Source organism: Ptychodera flava, chromosome 13 (genome assembly GCF_041260155.1).
Source record: "Ptychodera flava strain L36383 chromosome 13, AS_Pfla_20210202, whole genome shotgun sequence".
NCBI lineage: Eukaryota > Metazoa > Hemichordata > Enteropneusta > Ptychoderidae > Ptychodera > Ptychodera flava.
In genome coordinates this window covers 18,212,344-18,232,740 of record NC_091940.1, presented here as the reverse complement: position 1 = coordinate 18,232,740, position 20,397 = coordinate 18,212,344, and the positions used below count along the sequence as shown (strand labels likewise).

General features: G+C 37.2%; 1 protein-coding gene across 1 annotated transcript; it reads left to right on the top strand.

Annotated features, from left to right (window-relative positions):
* The first annotated feature begins 1,690 nt into the window (after positions 1-1,690).
* LOC139147683 (cystathionine gamma-lyase-like) lies at positions 1,691-18,818 on the top strand. Its single transcript, XM_070718837.1, has 10 exons — positions 1,691-1,853; positions 6,813-7,113; positions 8,424-8,505; positions 9,161-9,366; positions 10,043-10,171; positions 10,945-11,080; positions 12,520-12,672; positions 13,355-13,529; positions 14,520-14,658; positions 16,852-18,818. The coding sequence occupies exons 2-10, from the start codon at positions 6,940-6,942 to the stop codon at positions 16,864-16,866; spliced, it is 1,209 nt and encodes a 402-aa protein (XP_070574938.1). The 5' UTR covers positions 1,691-1,853; positions 6,813-6,939; the 3' UTR covers positions 16,867-18,818.
* Positions 18,819-20,397: the final 1,579 nt, after the last annotated feature.

Genomic DNA, 20,397 nt, shown 5'->3' with positions numbered 1-20,397 from the left:
CAAACAAACCTTTAACCAATGCCCCACATTTTATTTTCTATGTGATGACAAAAGATGCACTTTTCATTGAGGAGAAATGCCAAAAATCGAGTTTAATACAAGTGCACAACTACTGTAAGTCCAGGTAGCGCAAGTGATTGGGCTTATTTTAGCCATTGTTCATTATGGGTAAATAGTTTCTTTCAAACTGTGTCTCCTCTCCTATCAATGATATTTACGCAAAATACAAGTTCACCATTTTCACTTTAGATACTTTTCATCCTAATGAGTCCCATATCTTTCTTCACTTTCAAACATATCAAAGGCTGTTGATATTTAGATTCCACACGTGAATTTACATATTCCAACTCCTGACAATCACATTTAGTGTTTGCCTTATTGGTCCATTTACTTTCATGTTTCAGCGAAATTCATTTCTCTCCAAAGAATTTGATTTTTTGCCATTATCATTACTGCACATTCACTTCTATTTCACTTCTATGACTTTGATCTGAAATATTTTCTCCATGGCTATCATACATAGCCATGGATAAAATATTTCAGATCAAATTCATAGAAATGTCGTGATTTTTATAAACTTTGGCCAAATTTATTGAAGTTGAAATGTTTATTTTTAATTTGTATTCGGCGTTTACTTTATATCACACACATAATCTATATAACTGTTATGGCTTAATTTTTGCAAAGATCTTGACGTATGTATGCGGATGCGTAGAGATAATAATTGCTACATTCAGCGTTGTTTGCTAATTAAATGCAAATAATATCCAAAATATGTAAATTTATATATAACGAAAGATAGTGAATATAAGTTTACAAGCACAACTTCTTAGTCATATTTCTAAATACCGTCTTGGCTTAATAACTTTGGTTTTTCTTGAATAAACTTCCTCGGCGCTTGGTATCTAGCCTATTTCGTATATTTCAGAAGCACTATGCCAAATTACAAGTCAATATTTTTGGTGCAAGGAAGAATCTCTACTTGATTTTTCTCTGTTTCCACTGACCGGCTAGTTTCCGTTTAAATGCTCTGAGGCGTAAACGCGGTCGTGCAGGTGGGGTGCAGGTTGGCTAACATTGCATGTGAGAGCACGGGGCACAGAAGTCAGTCCCCTTGGGTGGGGAGGGGTGGGAGAGGATGGTTTTTTTGTGCAACGGTTTACTTTATTTGATTTTATTAATTTTGACTATGATATTTCAAATAAAGATTTCGACTCCATACCATCTGACTGCTTTATTACTACAAGTAATTTTATTAATTTTGACTGTGGTATTTCAAATAAAGATTTCGACTCCACACCATCTGACTGCTTTATATATTACCAACAAGTCATTATCCCCTCTCCAACTTGTGTATACACCACCGTAATTGCTCCGAAAACATTGCCAACTTGCTAATCCGCTGTCCGTATCAGTGGATTAATTGATTGAGTCAACACCACAGACATCACACACACGTAGTAAAATAAGAATTCCTAAAATCAAATAAAGTACACCGTTGCACAAAAAACCCATCCCTCCCCACCCCAGGGGACTGACTTCTGTGCCCTGTGGTGAGAGCTAGAGAGGCTTGGTGTATCGAGAAGTGCATTGTGGGTAGGCTTCCAGGGTTGCGTGTCCTTGACACACATTTGAGATAACACTACAAGACAGGTCAATCATAGTGAATTCCCAGCATGCAAATTGCCTCATAGTCCCGCCCCCGTGTGTACCTGTACATGTGTGTTGTCTAAGACTGTCGTCGGATACCGTGCGGCCATCGATCCACATTTCAGTTTGCGACTGTTCACTACAGAAAACGGTGGCAGGGCTTTGGATTCCGTCGTCGCTGTACTATAAGTTGCAGTAAACCGGTAAGTTTTTGGCCGTGCGTAGGTTGATCGTAGTGTTTATACTGCAGAAGCGAAGGAGGGGTTAGGGCGATAACGGGGCAAGATATTCAACAAGTGCCTCGATGAGCGTGATACGCGTTGAACTTATGTCACGTCAGAATTCCAGTCCACTAGCATGGCGGAGGTAAAACGAGAGGGATATTCAATTTACATGAAAAACTGTAGCGGTGATCGCAGATTGTTCGAAACAATCCTCCGCCTTGAAAATTGACCTGTTTAGAAAACGTGAACGCATGTTTTCCAATTTATGTCACTGGGCAATAAGTTATAATTTTCATAAACAAAAGTATAAAACTTGTTTTTGTGATCGATAAATTTAGAAATATGAATATTGTTAATAAAAATGAAATATTTCTCTCCTCTTTTATACCTACATATGCACTTGACTCCTGAATAATGTTTGGAATTTATAGCAAATTCGTGCAGTACGGATCCTCAGAAATAGGGTTGTAGCATTTGCACAGTAAATTATGCTAGCTGCAATACAGTAGCTCGAGGCACAGTTCCTCTATGCTCGAGGTTTTGCATGGGTATTTGAGACCCAAATACCCGGGCAAAACCTTGAGCTACTGTACTGTAGTAATGCATGCCTGTCACAGTATAAGTGATGGACCATTAGACCTTGGGAGGGGGGATGGTCACAATGAAATTGTGAAAATTTTTTTTTTACTATTGTAAATTTCTGAATTTTTTTTTTTCCAATTGAGATTAGCTGTGCAAATTTTTTTTTTCAGAGTAAATTTTCAGATTTATAATTTTTTTTTAGTTCGTCGCTGTCTGAAGATAAAGAGGGCAAAGATGTGGTGCCAAGCACCATAAGCGGCCACGCAAGCGGTCACGGGGGGGGGGGGGAGGTCAGGAGAGGGGTGTCCCCCTGCTGCTATTGGAGCTTTTGAAAACTAGAGATTAAAATGGTGTTATTTGGTGGCACTTTGGGAGTATTTTTGCGGGGGGAGGTCAGGAGGGGGGTGTCCCCCTGCTGCCGTTGGAGCTTTTGAAAAATAGAGATTAAAATGGTGTTATTTGGTGGCACTTTGGGAGTATTTTTGCGGGGGGAGGTCAGGAGGGGGTGTCCCCCTGCTGCCGTTGGAGCTTTTGAAAAATAGAGATTAAAATGGTGTTATTTGGTGGTACTTGGGGAGTATTTTTGCGGGGGGGTGGTCAGGAGGGGGTGTCCCCCTGCTGCCGTTGGAGCTTTTGAAAAATAGAGATTAAAATGGTGTTATTTGGTGGCACTTGGGGAGTATTTTTGCCGGGGGGTGGTCAGGGGGGGTGTCCCCCTCCTGCCGTTGGAGCTTTTGAAAAATAGAGATTAAAATGGTATTATTTGGTGGCACTTGGGGAGTATTTTTGCGGGGGGTCTGTGCTCTCCCTGGCCTTTCGAAATTGTTAGTAAATTTACGAATTGGGTTCAAAAAATATTAGTAAGCACAAATTATGTTATTCTGAACCCACCAACTTTCAACAAGCACTTCTGGTACTCAATAGATGATTTTAAGGGGATAGAAATGATGAATGATTTCATTAAAGACAAAAGAAAATGAAAAATCCCTTTTTAGTTTTTTTGACAATGAAAACTCATATTTTGATGCGCATTTTCAAAAGATTTATTGAATAACACAGTACATCATGGGTCATGAATGCTTGTAACATTGAAATTTCTTCCTTGTCTCAATAAAGTGTGTAGTTTTGGTCAACGGCCATTGAATGTTATTCAATTACTCTATCTTTATTACACAACATAACATGTTCAAGTATATTGTGACACAAATCATAACTCCCTTTGTGTGTGTAGTCAGTGGTTGATGATTATATATATTAATTTATGAAGCGGTCATTAATATTATCAAATATTATCAGTGTTTGCACAAGTTTTTGATGCTAGAAAATCTGTCCCCTGTTTTTCATATTTGGAAAGCTCTGTTACTTTTAAAGTATGCATGTCATCCCATAGGTACTAGGTGGTGCCTCTATAGCTGCAGTCATTATGCCATGTTCATCTCAAATTCTTTTTAAACAACCACTGATCAGAACATTTGGCAGTCTGTGGTTTCGCACAAATTTTGTCTCATCTCAATCAAATTTAAGTACGCAAACTGAGACTGGTGATCCTGCTAATGTTTTCTTAGAGACAGTTATACTTTTAAAACGCTGCAGATGATCGTCATTTATTTTTTTGTCTGGATAAACTTTTTGGTCATGGGACTGTGCACAGCATTTTCTCTGGATCATAGAAAACTATCAGTATTCATAACATTCATAACAGACAGTTTCTTGTAAAATATCTTGAAGGAAACCTATTAAAATTGGCAAGCTGACTGAAAAATTCAATTGGCAGATCGTCAAATGACAAATCTATGACATCTAAGATTTCCGGCTCGCTTCCACCTCCATGCACAGAAAAACACTGTGCAGTACATGTTCAACCATGCGCGGCCCGGACTGCAGTTCTGCTGTAGTTCGACTGTCTTTCAGGCTGACTGTTCTTGATCTCTTCTAGCTCGGCGGTTTCATTGTTTCGTATTTTTTTCATATCAGTTGCCGTTTTTATGCCCAACTTTCTTTCCCAACTGGATACTATCAATACAAAGTATTTGTAACTGCCCGCTTCCCTCGATCCGCTTCACACAGTCCACTCGGAAAGTTGACAGCATGTGAGTGTTTGGGTGTCTCGAAACTACCGTAATGGGGTGGTAATGCATGACACACCACTATGAGATTACAAGACCCGGGGATCTTGAAACCTTTTCGCGCATGCTCATGTTATTACAGGTCAAAGTCCAAAGCCAGCTATCACCATGTGTCGATGCGCTGATGATAGGGGCAGCGTAGGTTTTGAAAGACGAGATATGACAGTATTTCCCCGGAATTCACAATCTTGACCGAAAATCAGGCTTCAAAAATAACAAAATCGTTCGTAAATGGCCGATCGGGCATTCATTTTTTTTCGTAAATTTTCATTTTCGTTCGTAATTTACGAAAGTTACGAGCGACAGCGAGAGCACAGGGGGTGGTCAGGAGGGGGTGTCCCCCTGCTGCCGTCGGAGCTTTTGAAAAATAGAGATTAAAATGGTGTTATTTGGTGGCACTTGGGGAGTATTTTTGCGGGGGTGGTCAGGAGGGGGTGTCCCCCTGCTGCCGTCAGAGCTTTTGAAAAATAGAGATTAAAATGGTGTTATTTGGTGGCACTTGGGGAGTATTTTTGCGGGGGGTGGTCAGGAGGGGGTGTCCCCCTGCTGCTGTTGGAGCTTTGAAAAATAGAGATAAAAATGGTGTTATTTGGTGGCACTTTGGGAGCATTTTTTCGAATTACACATCTTCCTCTGAAACATGGTCTTCTTGCTCCTCAGTAGCTTCCTATAGTTTTGAAAATTGACTATTTTGGTTTCCTGGCTTCCCTTTCTACTGAGTGGTGAAATGCCTACATTCACCCCACCAAACATCATGCATATCTCATGATTTACAATTGATTTTGACAAGCTGAGAAGCTAAAATAAGCTAAATAATATAGTTAAATTTGCATATTTGTGTTTTTAGAGCAATTGTTGCCCTTTTTTGATCAAAACATCTATTTCTCTGTAGTAGCATGTCCAAATTGATTGGATGTGTATAGATGTGTTGAATTTCAATATTTGTCTTTTTAGGGCAATTTATGCCAAAAAATGGTCAAAAAATCTGTATTCTCTGAAAGGGCTTGTCCAATTTCTTTGAAATTTGCTACACAAAAACGATTATTCATGCAGATTTATTCAGTATTTGCTATCGAGAAACTTTCAAAGTTCAACCCTTTTGTGTGTTTTTGTGTTGGGATTTGTTGGATAGATGGCATTCTACGTAGTGTATTGTTGAATGTTAAAACATATGTTGCTGTTGTTTTTTGATGCTGTTTTTTTGAGAAAAAAGAATTGAAAATGCCTTTTTAAAGCAAAATAATACATAATGACTTGATATGTTGTTTTATCATTATTGACGTGTTTCTACTTGTTCACCCATTCTTGCATTCATCATTGCAATAAAATGCTGTGAAAAAAATGAAACTGATGTGGCCTGCATCTGTTTACTTGATCTTAAAAGGCAAATACAACTATCGTCTTGACAACCATACCATAGTTTCAATGTTTTACCTAGTGTACCTGCTTGGTTTGTACGCAGGAAACAAGTAGAAAACAGGCTCTATAATTTCATAATTTTCAAGTGATCAGAATACAAAACTCCTGAAAAGATAAGATAATCACAACTTCCAGTATAAGGGATACAGTCACTCTAAATGTATAAATTAAAATTAAAAATGTGCCTGGAGGATGTACTAAAAAATACAGAAAGTTGCTTCCTGTCGGTAAAATCTAAAAAAAATTCAAAATTTTAAAGACTTTTGCAGATTTTTTTTTTACGCCTTTGTCTTCTTGTTTATTTTTTTTTTATTTTGCAAACTAGTTTGAAGATTTTTTTTTTCCTAACTTTTTGCTCTGAAAATTTTTTTTTCTGTTTTTGACCACCCCCTCCCAAGATCTAATGGTCCGTCCTAAGTGACATCTTCGCAATCTCTCTCGATCCCTGCTGCACAGCTGACAGACGTCCCCTTTTTACCATTATCCACTGTTCAGAAGACTGCAAATGCAATAGTGTGGCCGCACATTACTGTGCAATGTGCCAAGTACCAGTGAATTAGTAACACTTGAACACATAGCTTACCAGTGTCATGGTAATTATAAGTGCACAATATCATTCAGAAAACTGTCATAGTTTGTTCAGTCACTTCTTTTCGATTCATATATTTTTTTTTAAAATTTTACCTGCCTATAGTGAACATAAGATATTTACTATGCCACATGCCAAATATGTATGATATACACCCTATTAATTTTAACTGTTCATAAAGTATCAATGATGAATAGTACTGTCTGCTCTGCTTTTCCACAGAACACATTAAAGTCACAGTTACTCAATGCTGTCACAAGCATTATAGGGCAACATCAGAAAGTTCAAAGTTCAGGCTGACCTGGATATCAGTCGACCTTTGCCAACTTTTATAGGTCACCGAGAAAAAATGGACGTCAACGGTTCAGAGGCAGTTAAGTTCTCAACTGCAAGAGGATATGGGATGGAGACGCTGGTACAACACGCCGGACAAGAACCGAAGATCTGGAGTACTGACTCTGCGGTGATTCCTCCCATTGTGACCTCTACGACCTTTAGACTGCCTGACGTTGCTGAAACTGGGGTATGTATATGCCAAACGGAGAGTATATGTAGAATTGTGCTTCAATATCAATGCATATGTCACCCTTTAACCCCCTCCAAGCCCCCCCCCCCTTCAAATTCTATGAAATTTTAATTTGCACTGCTGCTTGGCTACAGCAAGATTGCCTTCAGTCGTATTAAAATTACACTTGCCATACAGTAAAAATCTATACAATCAACCATGCAGCAAAGTAATTATGTGGTAATGAAAACTATTGCCTATTGATGCACTTTGGTGATACATATTCATCAATTTTATCAGATTGGTTTGTTAACTTAATTGGTGTTTTTTGAACTTAATTGTGGGAAAGCATTCAACAGTGTTATTAGTTCAAAGTGCAAAGGCCAACAATAAGCATAAATTATTCTAGCTTGAGAATGTATTTACAGTGTTTATATATATTTCATGTTTTTGTATTGACAAGAAAACTGTGAATAATTAATAAGCAGAAATACTCGAATCACATCAAGGTCAACAAAACAGATTAAAGTGCAAAAGTTAGCAAGAAGCTGTATGATCAGCATTGCATTTGTTGCTTTCACTTATACTGCAAAATGTTGCTTGATTTCATGTTCATACATAATGTAGGGACAAGAAATTATCATGAATATTTAATTCAGTTTCTCATTAAGCATGTTTCATTTCTATCTACCATCAATATGCACGATTATCATTGCTTACCTTGTAAGAGTGTCAACAGTGATATTTGGGTCACAAGGTGAATAACTGAAGTGTTGACAAAAGAAAGATTGTTGTGATGTATTTACTGGGAAAATAATATACTTTCAATATTGTGGCAATTTTCCAATGATATTTCATCAAAAATATCAAATGTTACCATTCCCTGAGTCACTTGCATGAAGAAATGTGATTGAACACTTTGTTTTCTGTTATACTTTTCAATAACCACTTTAAAGGGCAACTAGCTGTAACTTGTAAAGATTTTCCACTTTTTTTTAATGTCAACTACATTTTCTCATTTTACTTCACAAAGCATGTTTAGATACACACAGCTTGTATATATGTAAACTGCATTAATATTATTGTCAATGAATGATTTCTGGCCTGGACAAGAATTCAAACATAAACTATAACAGTCAGTGCATTTTACACCCTATACGCTGTTTTCACAATTAAGCTATTATTGATATACAAAGCACAAATAGTGAAAAAATCCTCAAAAGTGATGTACAGCTACTTGCGCTTTCAAAGATTCTTGGGGATGCATTATAACTTATAAGACTGTGTCTCATGTACATATCTGTTCTTTTGATTTATGTGCGTTCCAGGATTTTGTGTATGCCCGCTGTGGAAATCCAACAAGAAATTCATTTGAAAGCTGCATTGCTGCCTTGGAAGGTGCTAAACATGGTAAGAAGGGTTCATGCAGCTGCCCAGCTAAAAAGATCTGAAGAGTTTTTTTGTCCTGTTTGTTCGTTTTGTTTGTTTATGTTTGTAATGCATTTGATACTGTGGATCATTAATGAGATTTTGTTGTAGATCATTATCTGAAATACAAAGAAAACAATGAACATTTTATATGCGTTATTTATCCATGTGACACCCATGCTTGTGGAAGTGCTAACCCCAAACTTTCACAAAAAATGTTCATATCAAGGTAATGTTTGGGCGAGTGCCCATCCCTATTTTTCAGGATGTTTAGGGGAATGGGAAATCAAAAATTACAATCATTTTGTGTAAGCCCCTTATATTGAATATTTTTAGTTGGGTCAGTATATAAGCCTTATTTCTCTTTTCATATTTGGTGGTCCCTAGAAAGGTCATTTGTTGTGATGCTTGACATTAAACGATCCGATAATATTGCATTTTTATTGTCGGAGCCGTTACACCGTAAAGATCTCAGAACTTTATAGGCTATATATATATATATATATATATATATATATATATATATATATATATATATATATATATATATATATATATATATATATATATATATATATATATATATTTATATATATATTGTTGATTTATTTGTTTACTTGTTTGTTTATTTTTTCAGGCATTGCCTTTGCATCTGGTGTCACAACGCTGTTCTGCGTAACCAACATGTTGAAGTCAGGAGATCACATCGTTAGCGGTAACGAGCTCTACGGTGGATGTTCTGATCAAATGAAACAAATCACAAGCAATCTCAACATCCAAACAACATTTGTAGATTCCCGGGACCCGAAGAATGTAGCAGCTGCAATGACGCCAAACACCAAGGTGGTGTAAACATACCCTGTCAGTAGTAGTTTGTTGCAAATCCTCGGAGAAGTCCTAGATATGTATGACACCTTCATGATTGATTTTGCTTGTTTCACAGGGTCCATTAGCCTAGAATCCTATTCGTCCGCTTGCCTCCGTGCCTCCGACCCACTTGGAGGTACGGAGGCAAGCGGACGAATAGGATTCTAGGCTAAGGGTCCATACACTCCTGGAAAGTCCCTCAAAGTTTGTGAATTTTAAAGCCTCCAGGAAAAGCCTTGAAAAGTCCTTGCTAATTGAGTCTCCAAAAGTTCCGGAAAATTGATAAACCTACCGCATTTTTTATGAAAATCATAGAGTGATCTGTTGAGGCATCGTGAAAATCCTTTTGGATGTAAAGATGTAAAATTACAAACAAAATGATATATCTTAAAAAGATGCCTGAAAATGGTATTTCAAATACCAAAAAGTCCTTGGAAATTGCTGAAAAAGTCCTTGAATTTTACCTGACTTTTAGTGTATTGACTCTAGATTCATCTCATTTCTGTAAAAAAGTTATTAAGGATTTGGTATATATATTGTGTTATATGGAATATTATATATAGCCATTACTGTCTTTTTTTATATACTCAATTTCTTTGTAAAATTCCGTCACCAAATTGAAAGTAAAGTGACTGTCTTATTTTGTTACCAGATGGTTTGGATAGAAACACCAAGCAACCCAGGTCTTCGTATCTCAGATATTGCAGCCATAGCAGAGATTGCTCACAACAACGGTGCTTTTCTCTGTGTGGATAACACTTTTAGTTCACCATACTTCCAAGTAAGTGATACAAGTCAGTGATTCCTTTCCTCCCTCCAATATCTAAGGTAGGATTTTTGATTGTTTAGGGCTTTGAAACCTTTTGTTTTCACATAAATTTGTTGTTTCTTCATGAACTGTTTGGTTTTCAGTGAAGTGCACTGTAAGAGCAAACATGCTAAGGTCAAAAGCTCATAATACTACATATGAAAGTAAAATCTTTGCCAACAATTTGTCAAACAGTACAAAAACTATGCAAGAAATTACATGAAATGTTTAACCCTTTGAGTGCTGTAATTGTTCCCACCAAAATTTTAATGAAACATTTTTTCCAATTTTCATGAATTTTTTGTTAATTTTTGTATAATTTTGGACCAAATGGACATCATATTTCATTGGCTACAGTTTGTTATCAAAATTTTGAAAAAAACCTGAAAAAAATTGACGGGAGTATATTTTCTAAAGGTGACAAAAGTTGACTTTGGTGCTCAAAGGGTTAATCAGGGATAGAATAGTCTCTGTTTGAAGGTTTTTCATAAGGAACATGCCAAATTACTATTCATGGATCAGTCTTACTATAATTTACTGGTCAAAATGCTATACCTGTATGGCTGTCAATGCAATGGGCACAAACAAAATATTTCATGGTAATCGGGAATACCTGGGTTATCAAATTGGTTTTCCAAGAATTTCACTATTGTACGTTCAAGTGGGAAAAAATTGTACATAGTTTACTGATAAAAAAGGTGTATGGTGTTGCAAGTTTCACATACCTCAGTAATTATTATCCATAGCAACCACTGAAGCTTGGAGCTGACCTGGTGATGTCATCAGTCACAAAGTACATCAACGGTCACACTGATGTGTTGATGGGAATTGTGTGTACAAACAGGGATGACTTCAATGAAAGACTCAGGAACTTTCAGCTTCGTAAGTGATGTTGTTACAGCTTGTGAGATTTTTAATTGTGAGGGTGATATAGCATAAAGGCTGGGGCTAGTTTCCCGCATCTTCTGGTCAGCAATTGGCTTGGCGTGGTCATCATGGTACAGTCTCCCCAACTGAATTTGTGTGTCGCGTGAATGCCCTTAGTACCAAGTGCGGTATTTTGCATGCAGCTGTGAGCTGGCATACAGACTTAAGAGGAGCAACAATGTCTCAGTGGGTTTGGCAAAACAATGGGATTGCTCTCTCCAGTTCTGCTTTAAAGAGAGAAAGCACCTGAGGGACTGATATTTGGACTGTCAAATTATATGTGAACACAAGAACACAAAATGTTAAAAGACCATTCTCAAATAAATAATAATATCAATAATCAAGTATAGAATTTTTTATTGTTATGGTTTACAGGTACTCTTAATGGCCCATATTGTACTACGGTAACTGTAAATGTTGTACTACGGTAACTGTAAATGATTAAAAGGACAATGTCACTATCTTTTGACTTTTTTCGATTTCAAAAACCCATAAATATTTACTCAAATGTGACTGGGAACTTAATCGTCTTCCTACCAGGCTCCATATACAGACCATAGAAATAAATACAACTTGGGAGAAAGAGGATTAAATAATGACAATATTATCATTTGAAGAGTGTCCAAATTGTTCAAATTATACAATTGAGGTATACACTGCTGTTCAAAGTTTGTTGGGTCATCACCACAATTCGAACAAGCCGCCATCTGTGAACAATGCTATGAAAGTGCACTATGGCCTGATTGCAGGTCAACGCTTGCCAGCTCTGGGGTTAAAACCAGCCCTGGTTTAACCCCTGACCCGAGGTTCTTCTATACAGTGTACACAAACGGGATGGAAGTTTTCTATGGTTGACCTTTTTATAGACATCTACCAACAAGTCAAACAACATGACCAACTGCTTGTTTGCCACTGTATTTGTGAAAAAAAGGTCGCAATAGTGACTTTGTCCCTTTAACTGGGGTTTAACTAATATGTATTATATCCAGTGTTACATTCAACCAATAAGGTCACTCTCTGATGTGTTGGCGAACACAAGAGCAACAAGTTTCCATTGTTTCATTCAAAAGTACTCTGTGTGGCCTAATGTTCAAACACGGTCCCTCTACACAAAACAACTTACAAACTTTTACAAAATTGCCGTCTTCTCACTAAAACAATTAGTGTTTTCCTATTAAAATTGAATGTACTGTAATTGTTATTAATGAGAGACCAAAATTGCATTCTGAAAATTACTGAAACTTCTCACTTGATATTAGTGCATAGGTGATGTGTGCCCCCTGCCATGTGTACAACTGTTGCATTATGGGTAATTTAAAGTACTATATGAATGGGAAAGGTAAAAGTTCTGAATATTATACTAGTAACAACGCAACACAATATTTCATTTGTAGTTATTGGTGCTGTTCCATCACCCTTTGACTGTTACCTTGCCAACCGTGGTGTCAAGACTTTGCCGTTGAGAATGGAGAAACACCAAGAGAATGCCATTGCCGTTGCCAAGGCCCTGGCTGAAAATCCCCGAGTTGAGAAAGTGCTGTATCCAGGTTAGTGTCACAATTGGAAAATCTTAATGTTTTGAGATGTCTATTCAAAGTTAAGTGTGTGTGTGTGTCAGTGTAGAGTTGTCCTGGGAATTGTTTTTCGAGTTGAGACAATCAAGTAAATTGTCATTTTTTTATCTTTGCCAAGATTTAGTTCAGCTTTGAATTTCCATGAGATCTGCCAACAACTGCCAATTTCAGAGGGAGAGTGCTCTGCAACCATTCACAATAGACAGGCATTAACAAGCACAATTATGAAAAGAGTGTTAAAGGGCCAATAACTGTAACATTTGATTATTTTTTCACTATTTTTGTTTTGTATGTCAATTGAAAGTTCTTGTTCTACTCCCAAAAGCACGTCAAAACACCAACTATTTAGCTTGTCAATAGGGCTTAGACACTTGTAAAGAGCACTGTTATTGTTTACATTTGCTTCCGGTCAAGACAAGAATTTGCTTGTCAACAACAACAATGCAGTGTACAAATGTACTGGCTGAGTTGACAAACTGAATACTGTGCATCTCGGCGGCATGCTTTTGGGCGTAGAACAAGAAACTGCATAGTTCATATCAGACGTCACAGCCTGTGGCCCCGTGTAGCCACAAAGGCACATCAGTATAAACAGGGCCATCACGGTGGCCCACCTGCAAGTGTCTGGATCGTCACTGCTATGTGTTTTTTCCAGGTCTACCATCTCACCCTCAACATGAGTTGGCCAAGAAGCAGATGTCAGGCTTCAGTGGTATGGTCTCCCTCTGGATCAAAGGCGGTCTAAAAGAGGTCAAGATTTTCTTCAAAAGTCTGAAGGTAGTTCTGTTTGCTGTCAGTCTAGGCGGAACCCACAGCCTCACTGAGCATCCGTAAGCTTTGAAAATATTGTCACTTTTTTATGTCAAGACCAGGTGTTGTTACATATGATAGATGTGTATGTATACTCCACAAGATTTCAGTACTATTTTGCATTTTAATAAATTGTAATACAGAGAGCAAGATTGGTGTCCAATTTACCCGCATGTTAGCACTTTCCTGTTGCAATAGGATGAATTTCATTAATTAGCAAGGATTTGTTCTAAAGTTGACTGGTATTACGAAGTCATGGTGTCTTCAAACATACTTAAAGGGCCAGTATCACTGTAGTTTTGGTGATTTTTTCACAATTTTTGTTTGCATATCAATAACAAGTTCTTGTTCTACTCCCTAATTCATGTTGAAACACCAGGCATTATTTAGCTGATCGACACAATAGCCAGATTATAGTAGATAGTCGATCAGTAGCAGTAATAGTAGATTGCACTGTTATTGTTTACATTTGAAATCTGTCAAGACCAGAATTCACGTGGCAACAATAACAATGCACTGTCTGCTGGCTGAGTTGGCAAGCTGAATACTTTATATCTCAACATTCTTCGGGGCGTAGAACAAGAAATTTTGCTCAAACTATCCTCAATGAAAATTTCAACCATTTGCTAAATCAAGAACAAATATCAGGGGTCACCGTGCAAAGGTTGATACAGAAAAAATTTACCAATATTAGAAATTATAAATGGCTTCCATCACTGTGTTAACTGTATGGAAAAACATGAAATTGTCGATTTTCAAAGGTGCAAATCTTTCTTATTCCAAGAGCTGTAAAATGAGCCCTCACAAGTTACTAAGTAGGTGAGAAAAGAATTGTGAAAAATTGAGAGTCTGAATATATGTCCCCGAGGCGCAATCTACCAGGCTTAAAACAAAGATAGTAAAAAAAAACCATCAAATGTTACAGCTACTGATGGCCCTTTTTGAGATCAGGGTTAGTGTTGGTATTAAAATTAGTGGCTGAAATTTCATCATTCTCTCCCATATGCAAGGGCAACATTGACTCATGATGGTTTAACTGCTGAAGAGAAAGAAGACCTGGGTGTTCAAGATAATCTAGTCAGACTGTCAGTTGGACTTGAGACCACCTCAGATTTGATAGCAGATTTGGAACAAGCTTTAAAAGCTGCGGTGAGTTGAAAGATCCCTGTTGCAAGTATCATATCTTAAAGGTATACAGTCACCTATAATCTAGATATGCCCATATATGGTCAAAGTTTTCTCTCGACTGCGCGATTGCGCAAATTGCGCATTTCGAGCCATCGTCTGCCCTGAAAAGTTACTGACTGCGCGGAAATCGCGCACAAAGCACAGCAAGCATTTACTGATATATGAGGATGACCAAAGCACACAGTGTAGCGAACTGCGTGTACCAATGATGGGATGGGGGGAAATTTCAGCTTCATTGTATAGGCACACGTAGTGGCATGCAACACAATCGTTTGATCGGCGCACGGGGATAGGGGCATATTTAATGGATTAAACCCAAATTTTGGACCCGAATCGTGTCCAAGGGAAACAAATACGTCAAATTTCGAGTCGGAGAAACTTGTGGGTGACAAGTCAACAGATGGTAGAGAGCAGCCGAGCACATCACAAGCTGCCAAACATCATGATATCGATGTTAGTACGGGTGCTGCTGCGACATAGACGATGCACTGCTTAGAGACAAATAGAGAGACTGTCTCTCTATTTGTCTGTGCGCAACTGAACTGGATGACGATATGACGATCGTAATGATATCGGGGAAGCGTTTCCTTGGAAGGCAAACTCAACATCAAAAGTGACTGCCCCCTAAAATGCCAAGTCTGCCCCCTTATTTTGATGAATGGGGCTGAAAGTGCCCCATTCGAAGAACATGCAGAGAAAACACTGTATATACGGTCAAAGGGGGTTCCTTGGTATTCAAAATGCCGATGTGAGGGCGCTGTTTTTAAAAAGCAGCAACCCTCTTAAAATCTGTGATTGGTGAGATTTTCTCTTTCAATGTAACTGTGGCAAAATTGGAAGAGGTGACAGTATACCTTTAAGGCAAGGCAGTTTCTAGTCATTACTACAACAGCACACACACGCAATTGTGATTATCTGCTCCACACATGTTCAGGAGACAGGTTTATATTCATGAATTCTCACTGTCACCCTGAATGTGCACAATATCATAGATGGAGATTAATGCACAACTTTAACAAATGAAATTCTTTCATTTGTATCACAAACCGGCTCTGTATCTGTAAATGAAAATTTATCCTTGTGAAGCATGAATGTACAACAGGGTACAATGTAGATATCTGTTATAGATATGGAAAACATGTTCATGCACGTTACAGTATCAGTTAGTGTAGCTGTGGGTCCATAGCTCTGGTGTTTTTGGACAGGATTTCTGCCTTTTTTTATGGGCTGGCTTTGACTTTTACATTTTTGACCCCGCCACCACAGCTATGGGAATCTCCGTAGACTAATGTCCACAGTACGCCCGACAGCATGCTTGTCGCAACTTTGTTTGGCGATATTTTGAAAAATTTCCACCCTAAATTACAATTGCCAACACTCATTGACAGCTTTGTTATAGGGACCTACCACGACCAGAAATCCACTCAAAAATCATCAAACTATCGCTGTTTTTCCAGCTGTTTCCGACATGACTTCTCAGAAACCGTTCTTTTCCTGGTGTACGAGCGATGGACGAGGCTCAGTGCAGCAGGTCACTAAAGTCACGTGAGCAGTGACCTTGCAAACTTCTTAATGCATGTCACGAGGTGGCTGGCATGATTGATGATGTCAGTTTGTGTTCAGTGGTGCACATGGCGGGGTCAAAAACGTAACGGTCAAATCAGCCTGTAAAAGGCAGAAATCCCGTCCGAAAACACCACAGCTAGGGACCCACAGCTACAGTTGGTGTCACACCATCAGTCAAGATGAACTTTTGTTTGGGAGTGACATATACTAAGACCAAGTCATTGATTGACATTGGGGAAATTGGCACATTAGCCGGAAGACAAATTAAACAAAGTGAAATTAAAAACATTTTTCCAAAGAAATATGGGTGGTCAAATTAATAGGGGTTTTACGGTATGAGCATCATAATTCTGAGACTCAGTACTTGTCTTATGTACACATATCAAGTTAAATGATTTCAAAATTTAAAATTCACCAATTGGATTGATTACAGACCTCAGACATCAAATGACAGAATAAAATTCTCCTCTTGGTTTCATGTGACTTACAAGGTCTGTACTGAATACATTGTAATAATTTTAAGGTAGTCATTCTAAAAACTACAGGAGTATATTAATTAAAATAATGTGTTATTTTATTTCCTACCAGATCCCAGAAGTCTAAACAGCATTCAACGAGATATATGATGCTCTTGGATCTCTAACAGATTGAGGCATTGTTGGGGACACGCCTCTTCACTGCAGTATAAGCTGTTCCTATATAAAAAAGTCCAAGTTTTCAATCAGAGTTTCATAGGGTATTGTGGGTAATGAGCAATCAACAGCAGCCTCTGCTTTTTGAGTTTCTCTTTTCACTTGTCGGGTCGTAAGAATTCACTTGTTACCAGTTAAGCCTTAGACACTTGAAGCTATTGGGAGAAATGTTAGCACGCCTGAAAATAATAGTTGGTCCGATTTTCCTTCATGGTAATAGCTACTTGTTGCCTAGGGGGTACCGTACATGATGAACGACAAATATACCCCCTAAGATACTGTTGCATTGTACTTCAACTGACCATTGGACCGACGTTTTTTCTGTCACGCCTAAAACTCCTCAAGCTACTACTGCAGCTACCCAAAGTGACATCTTCAATTTGTATTTTTAAGAATTGTGGGATATTTTCTCCACGTTTGACCAAGCTAAAATGTCTCTTAAACTGCTTGTTCAATGGCTGTGATATGTTTTAGGTAAGCAGATTTGCAAGCATCTTTCTACTAAAATTTGTGTAAATTGTGATAAAATAGTAATACAGTGTTTTTTGAGGACATTTTGCAAATTTTTCACGAAATAATTTTAAGTTTCTTTACAGAAACACTTGTCTTATTGTTTTGAAATTTTGTGTGCATGTTGCCAGTAATGTTCCCTTTTCAAATTTGTTGAAACAATGACAGCCATAGCGATATATGGTAACATTGTCTTATATTTAACCTGTTCTATTTTTTGACAAATTATTGTGTTACGATATTTTTGACCATATTCTGTTAGGATAATCTTCTGAGAACAAATTTAATGGTTGGTTTGCTGTTCGTAGGGATGTTCTTTTCAAGTTTGATGAAATTATTGTAAGACCTTAATTGTTTTGGAAAATTACATAGAATGTGATATGCATGTTCATTTAACCACTGGTACATACAATGCTGAGCTTTCTTTTGTCGGGCCCAGGGTTCTTTTTAACTTTCCCCTTCGAGTGCTGTAAGTTTTCACACCAAGATTTTAGTGCAACGTTTTCTTCTTTTAACAACTTCGGACCAAATGGACGCCATATTTTATAAGCTGCAAACTCTAATCATAATTTTAGCAAAAAAACTGAAAAATATCTGACAGGGGAATGTTGTATTGAGGCAACATTGACAAAAATTGACTTAGGCACTCAAAGGGGTAACAGTATTGCATCAATTTTATTTGATCAACATATACATGTCACATACGCACAATTGTTCATCAAATTGGCGCATGATGTTAACAGTACACGAATTTCATTCCCAGTGTGGCAGCTAGTGTTCTGGATTAGCAACCATCACATTTTTGCATTGCTGTATTGAATTGACATTCAGTTTAACAGAAGTATACCTTAAAAGTGGTTTGCGTTAATCATTGGCAATATGGGAACTAGACATACTCTCTAAATTGCAGAGTTGAAAACACTGTCAAGAGTATGTGTCGTCTAGTGGTAATATCACTCCATCACAAAGAAATCAACTCTGCAAAAGTTGAAACATTGTCAGGGTGGAGGTTAGATGTATTAGATCCACACAAACAATACTTGCAAATGATGCATTCTGGACAGTTAGAGGGATGTGTGTGGATGTGGGTGTTGTTTTGACTACGAGTTACACTCTTCCAGACAATGTTTTAACTTTCACAAAATTGTTGCTGAGGTTTAAGAATCTTAAATTTGTATTCTATGACAGTGACAAATATTACATGTACTCTCTATTGTCTTAGAATTGTCTTCAAATAACAGGAAGACACATGTGGCATTTGAACTTAAGGATAAGAATGTTGTGTCATAATCACATTGTTGTAAACAGACATTAAATGTCGGAAAATACAGATAGTCTGTTATAAAATAAAAAGGCTATAGTGTTTTATTTTTATATTTAAAAGTGATGCAGAATGTTGGGTACTTTTTACCCTTGCAAAAGCACACAACTCGCATACCATTCAATCATACACTGTTGAGAATAGTCTGATCTTCCTTTTTTTCTTTCTTTCTTCGTAACCAAACCACCTTCATCAAATTAGAGATTTTGATTGTTGTGAACAACTGAATTCAAAAGGTATGGAAAAATACCTGCAAGGACAATTCCTTCCAAGAAGGTTTGACATGAGCTCTGTAAACGGCAAGCGTTTCTGGGGTAAATTATTCAAGTTTTTGATAGTTTACAGGAAACATAGGAACCTGATACATTTTGCAATGCATGCACCTGGTGAACCTGTGTGGAATAGCACCAAAAATGGCAAAACGTGCCCTTAAAATACAAAGTTGCTGATTTCATCATAATTTCAACATATAACATTAAGATAATTCCTAGGAACCTGTATACCAAATTCCAAACCTATCAGGCAAGTAGTTTTGAGAACCAATTTTTTTACCGAAAATGGCAAAAATTGCCCCAAAATACAAAATTGTAGACTTCATCATCAGTTTATTTTAATATATCACATTTTCATCATCCCTGGGAACCTATATACTAATTATCAAAGCTATCAGACATTTTGGTGAAATAAATTCTTGACCAAAAATGACAAAAATTGCCTTAAAAATACAAATTTGTATATTTTAGCACAATTTGTTCAAATCTGAAAGGGGTTATTCCGTGCACAGTTCCTTGAGTATACAGTTTAATCTTATGGCGGAAGAATTGTTTCAGTATGGCTCAAACTTACAAATCTGTATACATAGACGGTCATCAATAGCAAGTTGAGAAACACAGTTTTTGATCAAAAATGGTAAAAATTGCCCCCAAAATACAAAATTGAAGATTTCATCACAGTTTCAATATATCACACTAGAATAACACCTAGGAACCTGTATACAAAATATCAATGCTATCAGACAAGTAGTTTTTGAGAAACAAATTTTTGACCAAAAACAACAAAAATTGCCCCAAAAATACAAAATTGCAGATTTCATTACAATTTCAATAAATTACATTAAGTTAATCTGTAGGAACCTGTATACCAAATATTAAAGATATGAGGCAAGTTGTTTTTGAGAAATTTTTTAACCAAAATAGCAAAAATTTCCCTAAAATACAAAATTGCAGATTTCATCATCCCTATGGACATGTATACCAAATATCAAAGCTATGAGATGAGTGGTCTTTGTGAAAAAAAATTTTGACCAAAATTGACAAAAATTGCCTTAAAGATTTATAATTACTTTGAACAAATCTGAAAAGATCATCCCTAGGGACCTTTATCCTGGATATCAAAGTTGTCTGACCAGCAGTTTTGAAGATTTTTACAGATTTTTTGACCAAAAATGACAATTGCCTTAAAATGAAAAAATTGCATATTTCATCACAATTTGAATAAATCTACGTTGGGTCATCTCTGGGGACATTTATACCAAATATCAAAGCTGTTTGACCTGTGGTTATGAGAAGATTTTTTACCAAACACGGCTTTTGGGCTAATTTGCATATTTTC

Coding starts and splice junctions, on each gene's coding strand:
- LOC139147683 (XM_070718837.1), top strand. CDS start 6,940: ATGGACGTCAACGGTTCAGAGGCAGTTAAGTTCTCAACTGCAAGAGGA. Junction 8,506..9,160: donor CTTGGAAGGTGCTAAACATG/GTAAGAAGGGTT, acceptor TTATTTTTTCAG/GCATTGCCTTTGCATCTGGT. Junction 9,367..10,042: donor CAATGACGCCAAACACCAAG/GTGGTGTAAACA, acceptor TTTTGTTACCAG/ATGGTTTGGATAGAAACACC.